This window comes from Phoenix dactylifera, chromosome 14 (assembly GCF_009389715.1).
Source record: "Phoenix dactylifera cultivar Barhee BC4 chromosome 14, palm_55x_up_171113_PBpolish2nd_filt_p, whole genome shotgun sequence".
Classification (NCBI taxonomy): domain Eukaryota; kingdom Viridiplantae; phylum Streptophyta; class Magnoliopsida; order Arecales; family Arecaceae; genus Phoenix; species Phoenix dactylifera.
In genome coordinates, this window is record NC_052405.1 from 6,101,032 (window position 1) to 6,114,058 (window position 13,027).

A 13,027-nucleotide genomic window follows, 5' to 3' on the forward strand; every position below is an offset into this window, starting at 1 on the left:
TAAAGATGATCATTTTTTGTTAAGCACAATCAGCTCAACATCTGCTTTAAAATATAAACTAATAAACAAGGTGTTGATGAACATGATGAGGCTGCTGGGTTTTCATATGCAACCATTTTTGATGGGTTGCAGCTGAGGACTGCTGCAGTTCCCACAACCATACAAGGCAGGCTTTGATACATTTCTTCGCATTCAATTTTTTCTTTTGTTTAATGAGGATTAGGGTGTGGCCTAATCATTTTTATTAAGCAAATTAATGGAAGAACAACAAGGAAAGAATTAGAGAAAATCAAGAGAGAAGAACTAACAGCTTAGACTGTAAAACTAATTACAAACAATAAAAGAATAAACTTTGCATCCTTTTGAAAGGCCAAAAAAAAAGGATTCAACATCCTTTTGAACTTGTCGGAAGAACATCTAGTCCGCTCGTACTATCAAAAGTTCCACCTATGTCCTCTTTTTGCTAGAGAAGATCCTTGTATTTCTTTCTTTTCAGACCGACCAATATAGAGTTGAAGCTAGAGTACTAAAAATCTTTTTTTAGATAGGGCTATTTTCAATACTACTGCTAACTTCTCATTCAATGTGAAAGAAGACTATAAAACCGCGCATGAATCTCAATGACTATCATAGATTGATATTTATTCATGCGAGCTTAATTAAGCTTACGATCAATTTGGCAGACCTTGCTATCATGTCCTAATCCCTTTCGGTGCCTATCGCTACCATAGCTTACCCTAGTGCATATAAATGTTAAACAACTTCCTAATTAGATCAGATCACAACCATCCATCTATCTATCTTCCTTTGAGATGCATGGCCTTTGATTTACGCACCTAAGTAACCAACTTGATAGGAAGTCGGCAGAAAAGATAGTAGAAAGCTTAAGTCGGCATAGTTTGCCGACTTAGTATATCTCATCAAAGGCATGTACTAATGAACCAACGGCCAGGACAATTGCATATCCTCATCGAACGGGCCGATCTATTCCTTTCCTGTTAAGCAGTTCGATGTTGGAGATTAGAAAGCGATGAAAGGCAACGGCGGTCCGCTCGTTGTTAGGTTTGTGGAAAAGGAGACTCCGAGAGAGAGGGAGAGGGAGACGCCATGGATGAGAGCTTCGACGTGCGAGTGAAGCGGCTCTTCGGTTCCCGGCTCTTCGAGTCCGTCCCAGGGAGCTCCTTCCCGGGGTCTTCCTGGTCCGTCGCTGACGGTGAGGTTGAGCGCCGCGAGTGGAACCGCGAGCGCGGCGCCGGCTCCGACCGCGACGACAACCCCTGCTCCTCCGCCTTCGTCGAGGGCGGCTTCTTCGCGAAGAAGCGCAAGGGCGCGAGGGATACCAAGAAGGATCGGTTTGAAGACGATCTCGACGAGCCGGATGACTGCGAGGATGGCGACGGCGTCGGCGGAGGAGGGGAGGATATCAGGGATGATGGGGATATAGAGGAGAGGGAGATCAGGTCTTCCATCGGGATGGATCCAACCCTGGATAACGAGGTTCGCTTCTCTGTACTTTTGATGTTGTCCCTTTCAGAGAAATCCCTTGACCTGGCGTTGCAATGAATGCTTCTAATTGGAGAGTAGGTTGTTTGAAACTTCTGTCATGGTCTCTTAATTTTTGTTGTCTTCTGTCATTTGTATGCATACTGGAACTGCTTTCCATGAATGGGAAATGAACTTTGTAACAAATGCTCGAAATTCCTGATTTCAGAGTATCTAGAAATGCAGTCAACACCAATAGCCCAATTCCGCTTGTATTAGCATCTTTTGGGCGAGGTGGTTTATTGTAAATGGTCACACATATGAAATTATAGATTTCTCCAATTACTTGTCTTTGTTAGGGAGGCAAAAAATGTAAAATAAAAAAGATGAATAAAGAAATGTTTAGGGAATTCAACATTTTTTATATTAAATTTGATCAAATATGCAGACCATTTAGCTACTAAAGGGTGTTCTACAGGAAATGATGACATGATAACATCTTCTTGATCAAACTCTTTATGATGGAACCTTTTTGGGCTCCAAAAGTAAGGGTTTAGGTAAATTTGAGTATTGCAAGCTGAACAGCTTTACGCTGCCTTTGATAACCAAAGATGACACGTCTAGGGAATGATATCTTAGGACGGGTCGACCCGTGACCTGACCCGACCCGCGTAGATCCGACCCGAATTTTAGGACCCGCGGGTCCGGGTCGGGTCCTAAAATTGGACCCGAACCATTTTCTGGGTCGGATCTGGGTTTACTGAATTTGGACACGATCCTGACCCGAACCGATTCGAAGAGCCAACCCAAACCCGAAATGTTGATGCTGTGATGCATCCTTTTGGATTGTCATATGGGGTAAAATTTTGCTGTGATGCTAATACTATAATCGTTTGTTTGGATTGTCATGTGGGGTAGAATTTTGCTTTGAATTTTGTTTGGATTGCAATGCTGTGATCCTTTGAATCTCAGGTTTGATTCTTTATGAATAGCAAGAAAATTGCTTTTGTTTTGTTTTGTTTTGCTGCATGGAATTATGGAAAGGAAGATTAAGCAAATGCATAATCTCTCACTTGATTCTATCTTTGGTGGTTTATTTGCTGGATTTGGGTTGTCTTTGGCTGAAACACTTTGTTCTATCTTTGCAGAGAATAAATTTTTGATGTTGGTAGATATTGAACCAATATTTTTTTGATGGTTTCTTGGTTTAGTATGAATTTAGTTTATCATTTCAAAATTCAAGTTGTCTTCTCTTTAGCTTCTGCCAACAAATGCATGAGCTATCTGCACACACTACAACACTAGAATATTGTTCTTATATAATCCGAATGTTGTAGTTGGCTAAACAGGTGACCAAGTTTTTTTTCGCCGAGATATGCCTGGGCATTTCTGATGGTGGTTTCTTCTTAACTTGTGGGATGTGCCTTTTGCTTGGGATCTTATCTTGATATAAATTTTGGGTTGAGATAAAACGAAAATCTTCCTAGATTCAGGATTATTATGGCTTTATTGGTTCTACCTACAGCTAAGTAACATAACCACATCTACCGTCAATATGAAAGATTATATTTTCCAAAAGCACAAAGAAAGTGGTAACATCTGACCCAGACCCCACTCGGACCCGATCCGGATCCGACCCGACCCGAATGACCCGTTGGGTCAAAAATTGTAGGCATGGACCCGACCCGACCCGATCTTCAATCGGGTCAAGTCTGGTTCCAAAATTAGGACCCGAACAAAAAATGGGGTCGGGTCGGGGTCACTTAGGACCCGACCCGACCCATTTGCACCCCTAGCCATGAGTTCTAAATGATTAAATGGATGAACAAGCAGTGACAGAAAGGGGACGCGCCAGTTTCTTTTGTAACTTATAATGTTTGACTCTATTGACTAGACACAGTGAAAATAGATTATCTTGCTTTTCTTTTTTGTTTTGGAGTATTTGGGGTGTTGATGCTTGGCAGGGAATTTTGGATTATCATTAAATAGTCATTCGTAGTATGCAATTCAACATATACACATGCAATCCTCTATATTTTGCGCAAGTTTCACTGTCATTTTTTTCTTTTTTAATCTTTGAAGAATCATACACCTGGGGCATCTCAAAAGCTGAGTTTCTTAGTAATAGTGTGCTATATTAAGCTTATGCAGAATAATGTTGAAAGGGTTAATAGACGATGCAAATGGCCTCAATAAAATATTGTTTCTGTGAACATTTATTGGACAACTAGGATAAGAAATTGTTTTGGGACCTTTCATAATACAATATTAGGAATTTTGGTCTTAAAGAATTGAGTGAATACTTATACAGTCAAGAATGATAGTTAGCAAGCACTATCAATGATATTGAACTTTTGTTTCTCCATCATGGAGATGTCTTATGGCTTATTCACCCATTAACACCAAACTTCTTGGACGTTGGATATTATGATTCTTGTATAATAAAGATGGCTTCACCACTTAATGTAATTTTTCCCACTCCTTCAAGACTTATTTCATGCTATATGCTTTTCATTTGAAAGCGACTGAAAGTAAGGAAAGGATTAATATCATTCAAGTTGGATTTATGTGGTCCTTGAACCAGGACAACCAATATCTCATTTCTAGTACTCTGGGTGTTGTGGCTAGGTGGTGGACAATAATACAAAGGATTTAATTTAAAATTAAGTTGTGATCTACATGGAATGTTTGGAGTTTGAGAATTAAAGAAAAAGGCCTTTTGCAGATGGTATCATTAAATGTATTACTTGAATTTGGTCTTCTTGGTGTTTTAGAAGAGGTAAGTAACCATTGAAGGAAGAAGGGTACAACCATGAAACCTTGGTTAAATATAAAATCACGAGAGGCAATACATAGGAGTCTTAATTTTTTTTTTTTAAGATAAATGTATCATGATGACACCTTTCCTTGTGTGTTTTCCCTTCTATGAGATGCTAAAAATAGATCTGGTAGAGTTCAATCAAAAAGTTTTTATTGTAAAAGGCAGAACTCTTTTAAATGGAATAGTTTGAGATTGAGAAAATTGTACATGCTTCTCTGATATTGGACTAGGCATGACCTAGTTGTTCAACTTTTGCTTCTTCCAAGATTCTTGACTCAGTTGTATCAGGGAATGGGTTAAAGCTTTCCTAGTATTTTGACTGTATTTGAGCTTTGATGATGAAAAACATTGTAAAATATGCCTTCGATATATAAAAAAGAAAAATCTAAGAAGAAAGAAGTGGACCAGGAAAATCATTAGATTGATTACTCTTTAAAGCTATCCGTGGAGCGGTGACTAATGTTTTTGCTAAGCAACTAAAAGAGTTTTGATGCAATATTCTTTATCATATTCCTGCCTCATTCTTTCATTAATGTCCTAGGTATTCTGGATTAAATGTTATTATCAAGTTTATTAACTCTCAAAAAGAAGAGCCAAAAGAAGGGTATATTTTGTGATATCGAAGCATGTGAGAGGTTGGGCATTAAGGGAAGATGGAGATTTGGATAAGATCAAGTCCTGGCTATCTATGTCAATTATTCGCTCCTTAGTGTAAGTTGACTGCTTGCGCAAGGTAATTGACTCTTGCCTTGACTCTTTAGAGTATAATGTAGTGCAAGCAGCTTCTAAATCAGTGGAAACTGAAGGAATCAGTGATGTGTCTTTCCAAAGAATTTAAACACAACAATTTACGACTTTTCCCTAATATAAGTTATAGTTCGTGTACGAGAAATAAATAGATGGCCTTATTAATACCCTTCATATGATATTATTTAAGAAAATCAAAAAAACATGACTGAGTGAATTGTTTGCATCATTTGACTCCAGATTTAGAATCACATGCTCAGTGGTTTATTATTACTTTTATAATTACGATTGTTATTCTTTATACCATCTAAAGTGGGTTAATGTTGGACACCTTAGATTATTTAGGAGAGTTCTTACCTTTTCTCCTACAGGCATGGGATATCCTATAAAATTTTGAATTATTGCCAAGCACAGAGTATACACTGCATCTGAGTTGGTTATTGGTTCAGTACTGCTGCTAGGTTGATCGGGTTCAGGTTTTATTACCTTTCTATGCTGAAGGATTTCAATTTTTTGGTCTCGAGTGAGATACATATCCCACCAGCCTCTAATTGGCCTACAAAGCCAGTTGCAATAAATAAGTCTATATCATGATCCTGATTACCATTTTGTTTACAAATGGTAGAATACATCATCATTTGATGTATTGTATCTAAACTCTGTTTATCATTCAGTCCATCTATATTCCATTCATAGATGTGTTTTCCTGAATACGAATTCTGGAAAGGTTCTTTCTCTTCAAAAAAAAGATCTTGCAGAGAGGGTCTTTTATAATAGTATTTTTCTAGTGGTCTAGGTTCATGCCTAACCGGGTTTATACTTAATTTATTTTTAAGCTTCATATCCGATATGCTATCTGTTTCTGATAGCCGATCGAAATTGGCTAACTCATTTTCAAGCTTTTCTAAGTTTGACTAGTCTTCTTTAATATTTATTTTTGGGTCAGATTTTTCACTTAGAATATTTGTTAATTCTTCAAGATTTTCTATTTCTGAGGATTCATTAGGATTTTCATCGACTACTCTAATATTTAATTGCTTTAATCTTTGTTCTAGAAGCTCTATAAATTCTGAATTTGGTTTATCTAATTTAAAACCTTGAACTTCTGTTGGTGGTTGAAACTTTCTTCTACGCTCTGCGAGGCTTTGCTGGTCAGTGTCACAAGTTAGCCTGAGACCTGGCCAATATTCGGTGATGTAAGGTTGCACTCTCTAATTGGCTATCTCTGACAGCATTGATAATTTCTCTCTCTCTCTCTCTTCTTTTGGGGGGGGGGGGGGGGGGGGGGGGGGGGGGATTGTGTGAGATGAGCAGCATTGAGTTTGAATTCCGTAATTGCATCAACAATTGGTTGGTTATATCTGACTAAACAATTTTCTTGCAGGATGAGGAGGATGAATATGATAGAACAGCAATTGGCATGGAGAATGCTGGGGATCGTTTGTATATGAGGAATGTCACAGATCATGGCCCTCGCATAAACTTCCACACCCTCGTTCCCGATTTACCTGAGGATTCATTTGAGGAAATGCATGATTTCCATAGGGATCCACGTGCAGATCACTTTGCTGCAGATGCAAGGCTCGAAGAATACAAGAAAGCTGCAGAGAATTGTCATCTCCTTCAAAATCATGATAGTAGAAAGCCTGCTGTAGATTCAGTAGTTAAGATAGCCGAGAATGATACCAATTTAAAGCCCATTCTGAAAAGAAAAGAGGAGCAGAATGATTCCAAGCCAAAAAAACGTGTTAGGTTTGATCCTGAATGTAAAGATGTCCGTGCTGAGATGAATGAAGAACATGAAGATCTTTACATGCTTCCACAGTCTATGGAAACCGCTGCAGCCATGGAAGTATCATTGCCTGAAGAATCCCCTGGAGTTCCTGATTACATAAGAAATCCCTCTAAGTATACCCGCTATACTTTTGACTCACCAGATGTGGTTGATGACACAACTAACTGGCAGGCTTTTGCAGAATTCCGTAATTTGGTGAAGAGGTCAAACCCTGATCAGATGCAAACTGAGTTTCTGGTGGAGCTTCCAAGGTCTGTGAAATTCATCCCTCGAAAGAAGTCAGGTGATGCTATATCAATGGATGGTAGCTCGGGAGATACTCAGCACTCTTCAAGGGAGTTTGGTCAGATATCAGCTTGTTTGACGGGCATTGCAGCAAGGGACCAAGAAAGTGATGTATGTGATATCGAGGAAGATGATGTGGAAGCTTCTACGGTAGTAGCTAGTACCAGCTCAAGGAAAGTGGATCGCATGTATCGGTCAAAGTCGCCCTCAGATGATTATACCTGATTGTTCTGTTGTATTGAACTGTCGTTGGCTAATACATGCAATCAGAATGCCATCATCATAATGTTATTTCACAATTCTAAGTTGCCATTATGTATGTAAAGATATTTTAGCTGTTTTCTATGGAAGGGGGATGGAGAGGATTTCATCATGCAGCTCTCTCTGATTTATTTTTGTTTTTGCTGGATTCCAAGTCAATTTGTTATCTCATCTGTATTTATGTTTCTTTTATTATGCCGGTAGACTATTGCAGATTCAATTTCCTCAGCATATATAACATCTCGCACATTTCAAACTTGAAATGCTAAACCTATTTTATTTGAAGATAAGTATCTGCATCTCACATAACTTGGAATAGTGTTATAATTGTTTTTATCTTTATTACTTCATGAATGGTAAGGCTAGAAACAAATATGGGAGAGATTAAGAATGATTCAGGAGAACAAGGGGCATTATTGATATGTTTTATAAGCTGTTCTTCGATAGCTGTTACTTAAAATAACAAATCTGAACGTAGTTTCAACCCACCAAATACTGCCTCTTAGAATTAAGAAAATAATAGCAATAATCCACTCTTGAATAAATATAATATGTCTACTTGACCTACGTGGGTGCTAAGAAAGTCCTTTTTTTTTAACTGGGGAAGGGGGTAAAAGAGAAAGTCCCTTCCCTTTCATGAAATAGACACTGCAGTAGTTGTTCAGGAAAACAATTGCCAGAGGTCATTCTCTCTTCTCATGAAATCCCTGAAATCCCTTCTAATGACGTTGGCAAGCACTAGGATTACATAAAATGTGATTGCGTGCTACCATCCCTATGGAATAAATTAAGTAGACCAAAAAATTGTGATTTGGCGTGCACGCAATAATCCGGTGTACAAGCTAAAGAATTCATCATGTTGTTCAACCTACCCATAGTCTAAAACCAAGTTTCAAACAAAACTGTGGGTCGCCAACTCTCTTCAAAGAACCAGAAGGGAAAAGTAAACAGCTGATCAGCAGACGCAATGGTAGAATCTATACGAAAAATGGTATGTGCTTCTATCACCACCCAAAATGATGACAGTATGTGCTATGAATCTCACCATTTTCAATTTACTCCAATAACTTAAAAATCAACAAAGGTACAATCTTTGATACAGTCAAGATTGCGATGTCAAATAAATAGACAGTGAAAAGAGCTGTAACTTTCATCTCTCCCTATAAATTGCTATCAGCTATCAACTCTACCACTCTCTAGAGGTAAAAAGAAAAACTTTACATCAAATAAAGCCAATATTCTCCAACAGATGCATTATTTATCTACCTTCTCTGAAATCTATCGAGCTACAAGCTTATCTAACTGTACAGTCTTCCAGCGGCCTGATCGCATCCTTAATCTCCAGCACTCCCTACAACTTGTCAGCAATTCTTCCAAGTGCATCTGCAAGTTTGCCAAGAACACTTAGCAAGCTATTGGTTTGGTCCTTCCTCTGGTCTCTGTCCAATTGGCAGTTTACATTCTGAGCTTCAAGTTGGGCTGTCAGCATTCTACTGTTTCTCTCCAGGACTTCAATCAACTGACTCTGTAGATTGATGTCTCCAGCTCTGTCCTGTGATGTTCGCCTCCGCTTTTGTCCTTCTTGAGACGGGGACTCATTCTCAAGGTTATCAGCTGGTTGCTTATCTTTCGCTATACCTGCATGATTAACACTGGTTAGCGACACTAAAAGAATATGAACCATTTTAAGACTGTTGGTGCCCTGTACAAGCTAAAAGATATTGCCCATTAAACGGACATCTTAAAGCTGAACCAAAAGCATCACGACCTTACAGCCAAGCATGAATTGATCGTCGCTACTACATTGTATACAACTGATTATGCTTCAAGCTCCATAAAGCTAATGAAATACTCTGCAAATATAACTCAAACTATATTTAGACAAGGATAGTCAGCTAGGTGCCTCTGTTCAAGAATGTCATTTCCAAGGTTTCTACTACTAATAAGGTCGCAAGTTTACCATACTGTTTTCACCTCTGTCTAAAATTCTTGCCAGTTCTCTACTACAATAATTTCTTTGTTGATTTTATCCGCCGCATTAGAAAATCGACATGAGATGAGTGTGAAATGAGACATGCCCTCAGAACTTTGATATATGTGTGTGGGAAACAACTAAAGTGTTTGATTAACAAAAGAAGCGATGACTTCATAGACTGCGCATAAGTTATTATTAGGTCACCAGAAAAGCTCCATTTTCTAGGTCTTATCGAAATGACCCTTGTTCTGAAGTTCATCAAGTGCAAAAAGAAAACAGACGGATTACATATGAACCAAGACTATAAAACATGATCTCGATGGTCTTGGAAATAAAACAAATCCTATCACTACATCAAACAAAATTATGTCCAAGCCTTGATAATATGAAATTGTGAACCTGTAATTTTGTAATGATGCAAACCTACTGGCTATTCTGTATACATGCAATGACAGCCTAAAAGTGAGTTACACAATAAACCCAAAATAAATAAATCAATAAATAAAAATCTATAGCATGCAAAAATTGGCTAAGAATCAATCTGATGATAAATGATTCGTAACTTACCACAAAAACTACTATAAATGGTTTTCCTTCTATTAATAGATAAATTTATTCCCTTGCTAAAAATCAGATGTAAGGAGAAAAATCAAACATTTATTGAAATCTACTCTCAGCATGTCTTTCTGGTCCAAAACATTGGTTCTTGTAAGAGAGCAAATGATGCTCTTAAGGTGTCTGGTTATCTAGCTTTTCCCCTCTAGCATCCAGTGTGCTTCTCCTGACGTGAATTGTTAGAGTCATCCCCCAACAAAACAAGCAGCCATTTCAGCAAGATAGGATTAGAAGTGTGTTAAGCTGAAACCTAGGTACCAGAAGTCCAACCTTCCCTGCTGCATCATTTAAGGTATGGAACTACTTGTTCCTTTTAAATTTTGTGGCTCTTCAGATGCCAGAATCATTAGCTCCACATCCTCAAATTTTCTAACTTCAACATCTCAGAGTAAATACCTCTACTTCCTCAGACAATCTATCTTTCAGCGCCTTCTTGCAATACCAGTGAAAATTGCCAAAGTCTTTTTATATTTTAATGTCTAATGCAGGTAGGGGTGGAAAAATAAACGAACAGCTTGAGCTAGGCTCAATCTCGGCATGGAACAGGCTTGGTTTCAAACTAAATGAACCGAGCTTGAACAAGCAACTCAGGCTCGAAAATAATTTCGAGCGAAGCCAAAAAAAACCAGCCTGTTCAAGTTCAGATATATAAGGCTCAGTTTTGTATAGAGCAATATAATCAATAGCATCTTTAGTATTTTTTATAAACTTTGGTTTTATAATTAAGTCTTTAATTGGCATGTTTTAACATTCAAATTCATTAAATGTTAATTCGGATTACCGAGCTTGAACCAAGCTTGAAATCAAGCTTCTCCAGAAAGAGATCTGAACTGTATATCCAAGTGGTTGGTTATGTGTTTGTGTTCATGAAAGCATGGGAAAAAGTAGAATAAAAATAAATATTAAATTAGCTTAGGGACACCATTACCTTGATCAGAACTTTCCGCACGAGATGGTTCATACTTCTTCTCTGCACCCAAAACCAAAAAATCAAAGAAGCATCAATAGGTAGACTGAAATACTCTCTCCCATTAACCCCTGAAGAAGAAGTTCAATTTTGGATTCAAGGATGTCTTTTGATTGGAAAAATACCAACCATATAGCTTAAAGTATCGGCATAAACTATTATACTATCTAACCATTTCATCAAGAAGTTCAATTTTGGATTCAAGGATGTCATTTTGATTGGAAAAATACCAACCATATAGCTTAAAGTATCGGCATATACTATTATACTATCTAACCATTTCATCAAGAAGAAGTTCAATTTTGGATTCAAGGATGTCATTTTGATTGGAAAAATACCAACTATGTAGCTTAAAGTATCAGCATATACTATTATACTACCTAACCATTTCATCAAGAAGAAGCTCAAATTTGGATTCAAGGATGTCATTTTGATTGGAAAAATACCAACTATATAGCTTAAAGTAACTGTATGTACTATTATACTATCTAACCATTTCATTAAGTCTAATCAAGTAATCCGGCTACCTGAGATCGGCACCACGGCCGCCACCGGGGCTGGCGGTGGGGGCGGGGGCGGCGCCGCCGGCCTCTCCTCCTCCTCTGCTGGCTCCTCATCTTCTTCCACCTCCTTCTCCTCCTCAAAATCTGAGAACAGCCCGTCCTCCGCTGCCGCCCGCCCACTGTCGAACACCGCCTCCTCGTCGGCCACCCCTCTCTTTCCGGCACCACCCTTCCCCTCCTCCTCCTCCTCCTCCGCCTCCTCCGGCGGCTCCGCCGCCGCCGCCGCCCCGTCGAGGATGTCGTACACCTCCCGGTCGAAGAACCCCGGTAGCCTCCGCTCCCGCCGTAGATCATTCCTCATCGCCCAGAACGACTCCCACCCTCCCTTCTTCTCCGCCGCCGCCCTTCCGCTCTCCCACTCCTTTATCTTCTTGAAGTCGCCGGCGAGGTTGCTCCACCTCTTTCGGCACTGCACCGGACCCCGGTTCACCCCATGCCGGCGGCAGTACGCCGACACCGCGGCCCACTTCGGCTCCACCGGGCTCCCCGCCCCCACCAACGCCGCCGCCGGCCGCCCCGTCGCCGCCCGCCCCCTCCCCCGGCTCTCCACCACCCTCTTCCCCTCTATCAGCACCAGTATCTCCTGCCGCGTCCACCGCGGCAGCCGCGGCGGCCTTCCTCCGCCACCAGCGCCGGCGCTGCCGCCCCCCTCGCAACCGTTCGAACCCGCGGCCTCGACGGCGTTAGCCATTAGAGAACCGTAGGCCGTAGCGCTCTAAATTCTAACAGAAAACGTAACGACGTAACGGAGCCTGGGGGCGCCTCCTCTCTCCCCTATTGGCCCTTAAAAGAGGGGGGAGGGAGCGAGGGAGAAAATAAGGAAAGGGATTCTTACGGAGGAGGGCCTTGATTAGGTCCTAATTAACCTAGTCTTAAATCCCTATCTATCCATATATATCTAATTAACTAAAATATCATATCATTAGTGTATAATTCTACACCATAGTAAGATATCTTGATATAAAAAAATTGGTGGGGGTGAGATCTTCTTGTGGGAGGAGTCTATATGTGCTTTGGTTATTTAATATGGGAAAGCTAAAGGCACATCCCTTTCCTTCTTTGAGATGATAAGGCACCACCAACCTCCTCATTCTCTCCTGCCTCTTACCCCAGCCTTGATTTATAGGGAGCTTTTGCTTTGTATTTATACTATCCATATATTGATCTTCCCCACCAATAATTCTATCTGTGTCCAATGGCTTGTGTCTTTGTGCCCCTGGTTAGCTTACCTCTCTTTCTTTCATGTTGAATGTCATTGGTTTAACCTTGAATAAGTCAAGATTTATTGTTAAATTGAAGTTAAAGTACTGGTGTTTCTAATAAAAAAAGTCGGTATAAGCATCGACGGTAAATAGTGATAACAATAAATAACATAAGTTACTTGGTGATTACTATATAAATAGTCCATGAGCACCTAAAAACAAAAGATGTTTGTAGTCTAAGAAATTAAAACCAGGCCATATTGGGCCAAACAAATGTTCGATCCATTCGAAATTTATAAACAAATTATCTTAGA

General features: G+C 39.6%; 2 protein-coding genes across 2 annotated transcripts; one reads left to right on the forward strand and one right to left on the reverse strand.

Annotated features, from left to right (window-relative positions):
* Positions 1-1,043: 1,043 nt before the first annotated feature.
* LOC103708049 lies at positions 1,044-7,522 on the forward strand. Its single transcript, XM_008792806.4, has 2 exons — positions 1,044-1,497; positions 6,435-7,522. Exons 1-2 carry the CDS (start codon positions 1,108-1,110, stop codon positions 7,353-7,355), a joined length of 1,311 nt encoding a protein of 436 aa, XP_008791028.2. The 5' UTR covers positions 1,044-1,107; the 3' UTR covers positions 7,356-7,522.
* Positions 7,523-8,421: 899 nt separating this feature from the next.
* LOC103708047 (trihelix transcription factor ASR3) lies at positions 8,422-12,623 on the reverse strand. The gene is made up of 3 exons (XM_008792804.3): positions 11,476-12,623; positions 10,910-10,951; positions 8,422-9,029 (listed from the first exon to the last, which is right to left on the reverse strand). The coding sequence occupies exons 1-3, from the start codon at positions 12,200-12,202 to the stop codon at positions 8,743-8,745; spliced, it is 1,056 nt and encodes a 351-aa protein (XP_008791026.1). The 5' UTR covers positions 12,203-12,623; the 3' UTR covers positions 8,422-8,742.
* Positions 12,624-13,027: the final 404 nt, after the last annotated feature.

Coding starts and splice junctions, on each gene's coding strand:
- LOC103708049 (XM_008792806.4), top strand. CDS start 1,108: ATGGATGAGAGCTTCGACGTGCGAGTGAAGCGGCTCTTCGGTTCCCGG. Junction 1,498..6,434: donor ATCCAACCCTGGATAACGAG/GTTCGCTTCTCT, acceptor ATTTTCTTGCAG/GATGAGGAGGATGAATATGA.
- LOC103708047 (XM_008792804.3), bottom strand. CDS start 12,202: ATGGCTAACGCCGTCGAGGCCGCGGGTTCGAACGGTTGCGAGGGGGGC. Junction 10,952..11,475: donor GGCCGTGGTGCCGATCTCAG/GTAGCCGGATTA, acceptor TTTTGGGTGCAG/AGAAGAAGTATGAACCATCT. Junction 9,030..10,909: donor TGCGGAAAGTTCTGATCAAG/GTAATGGTGTCC, acceptor TTAATCATGCAG/GTATAGCGAAAGATAAGCAA.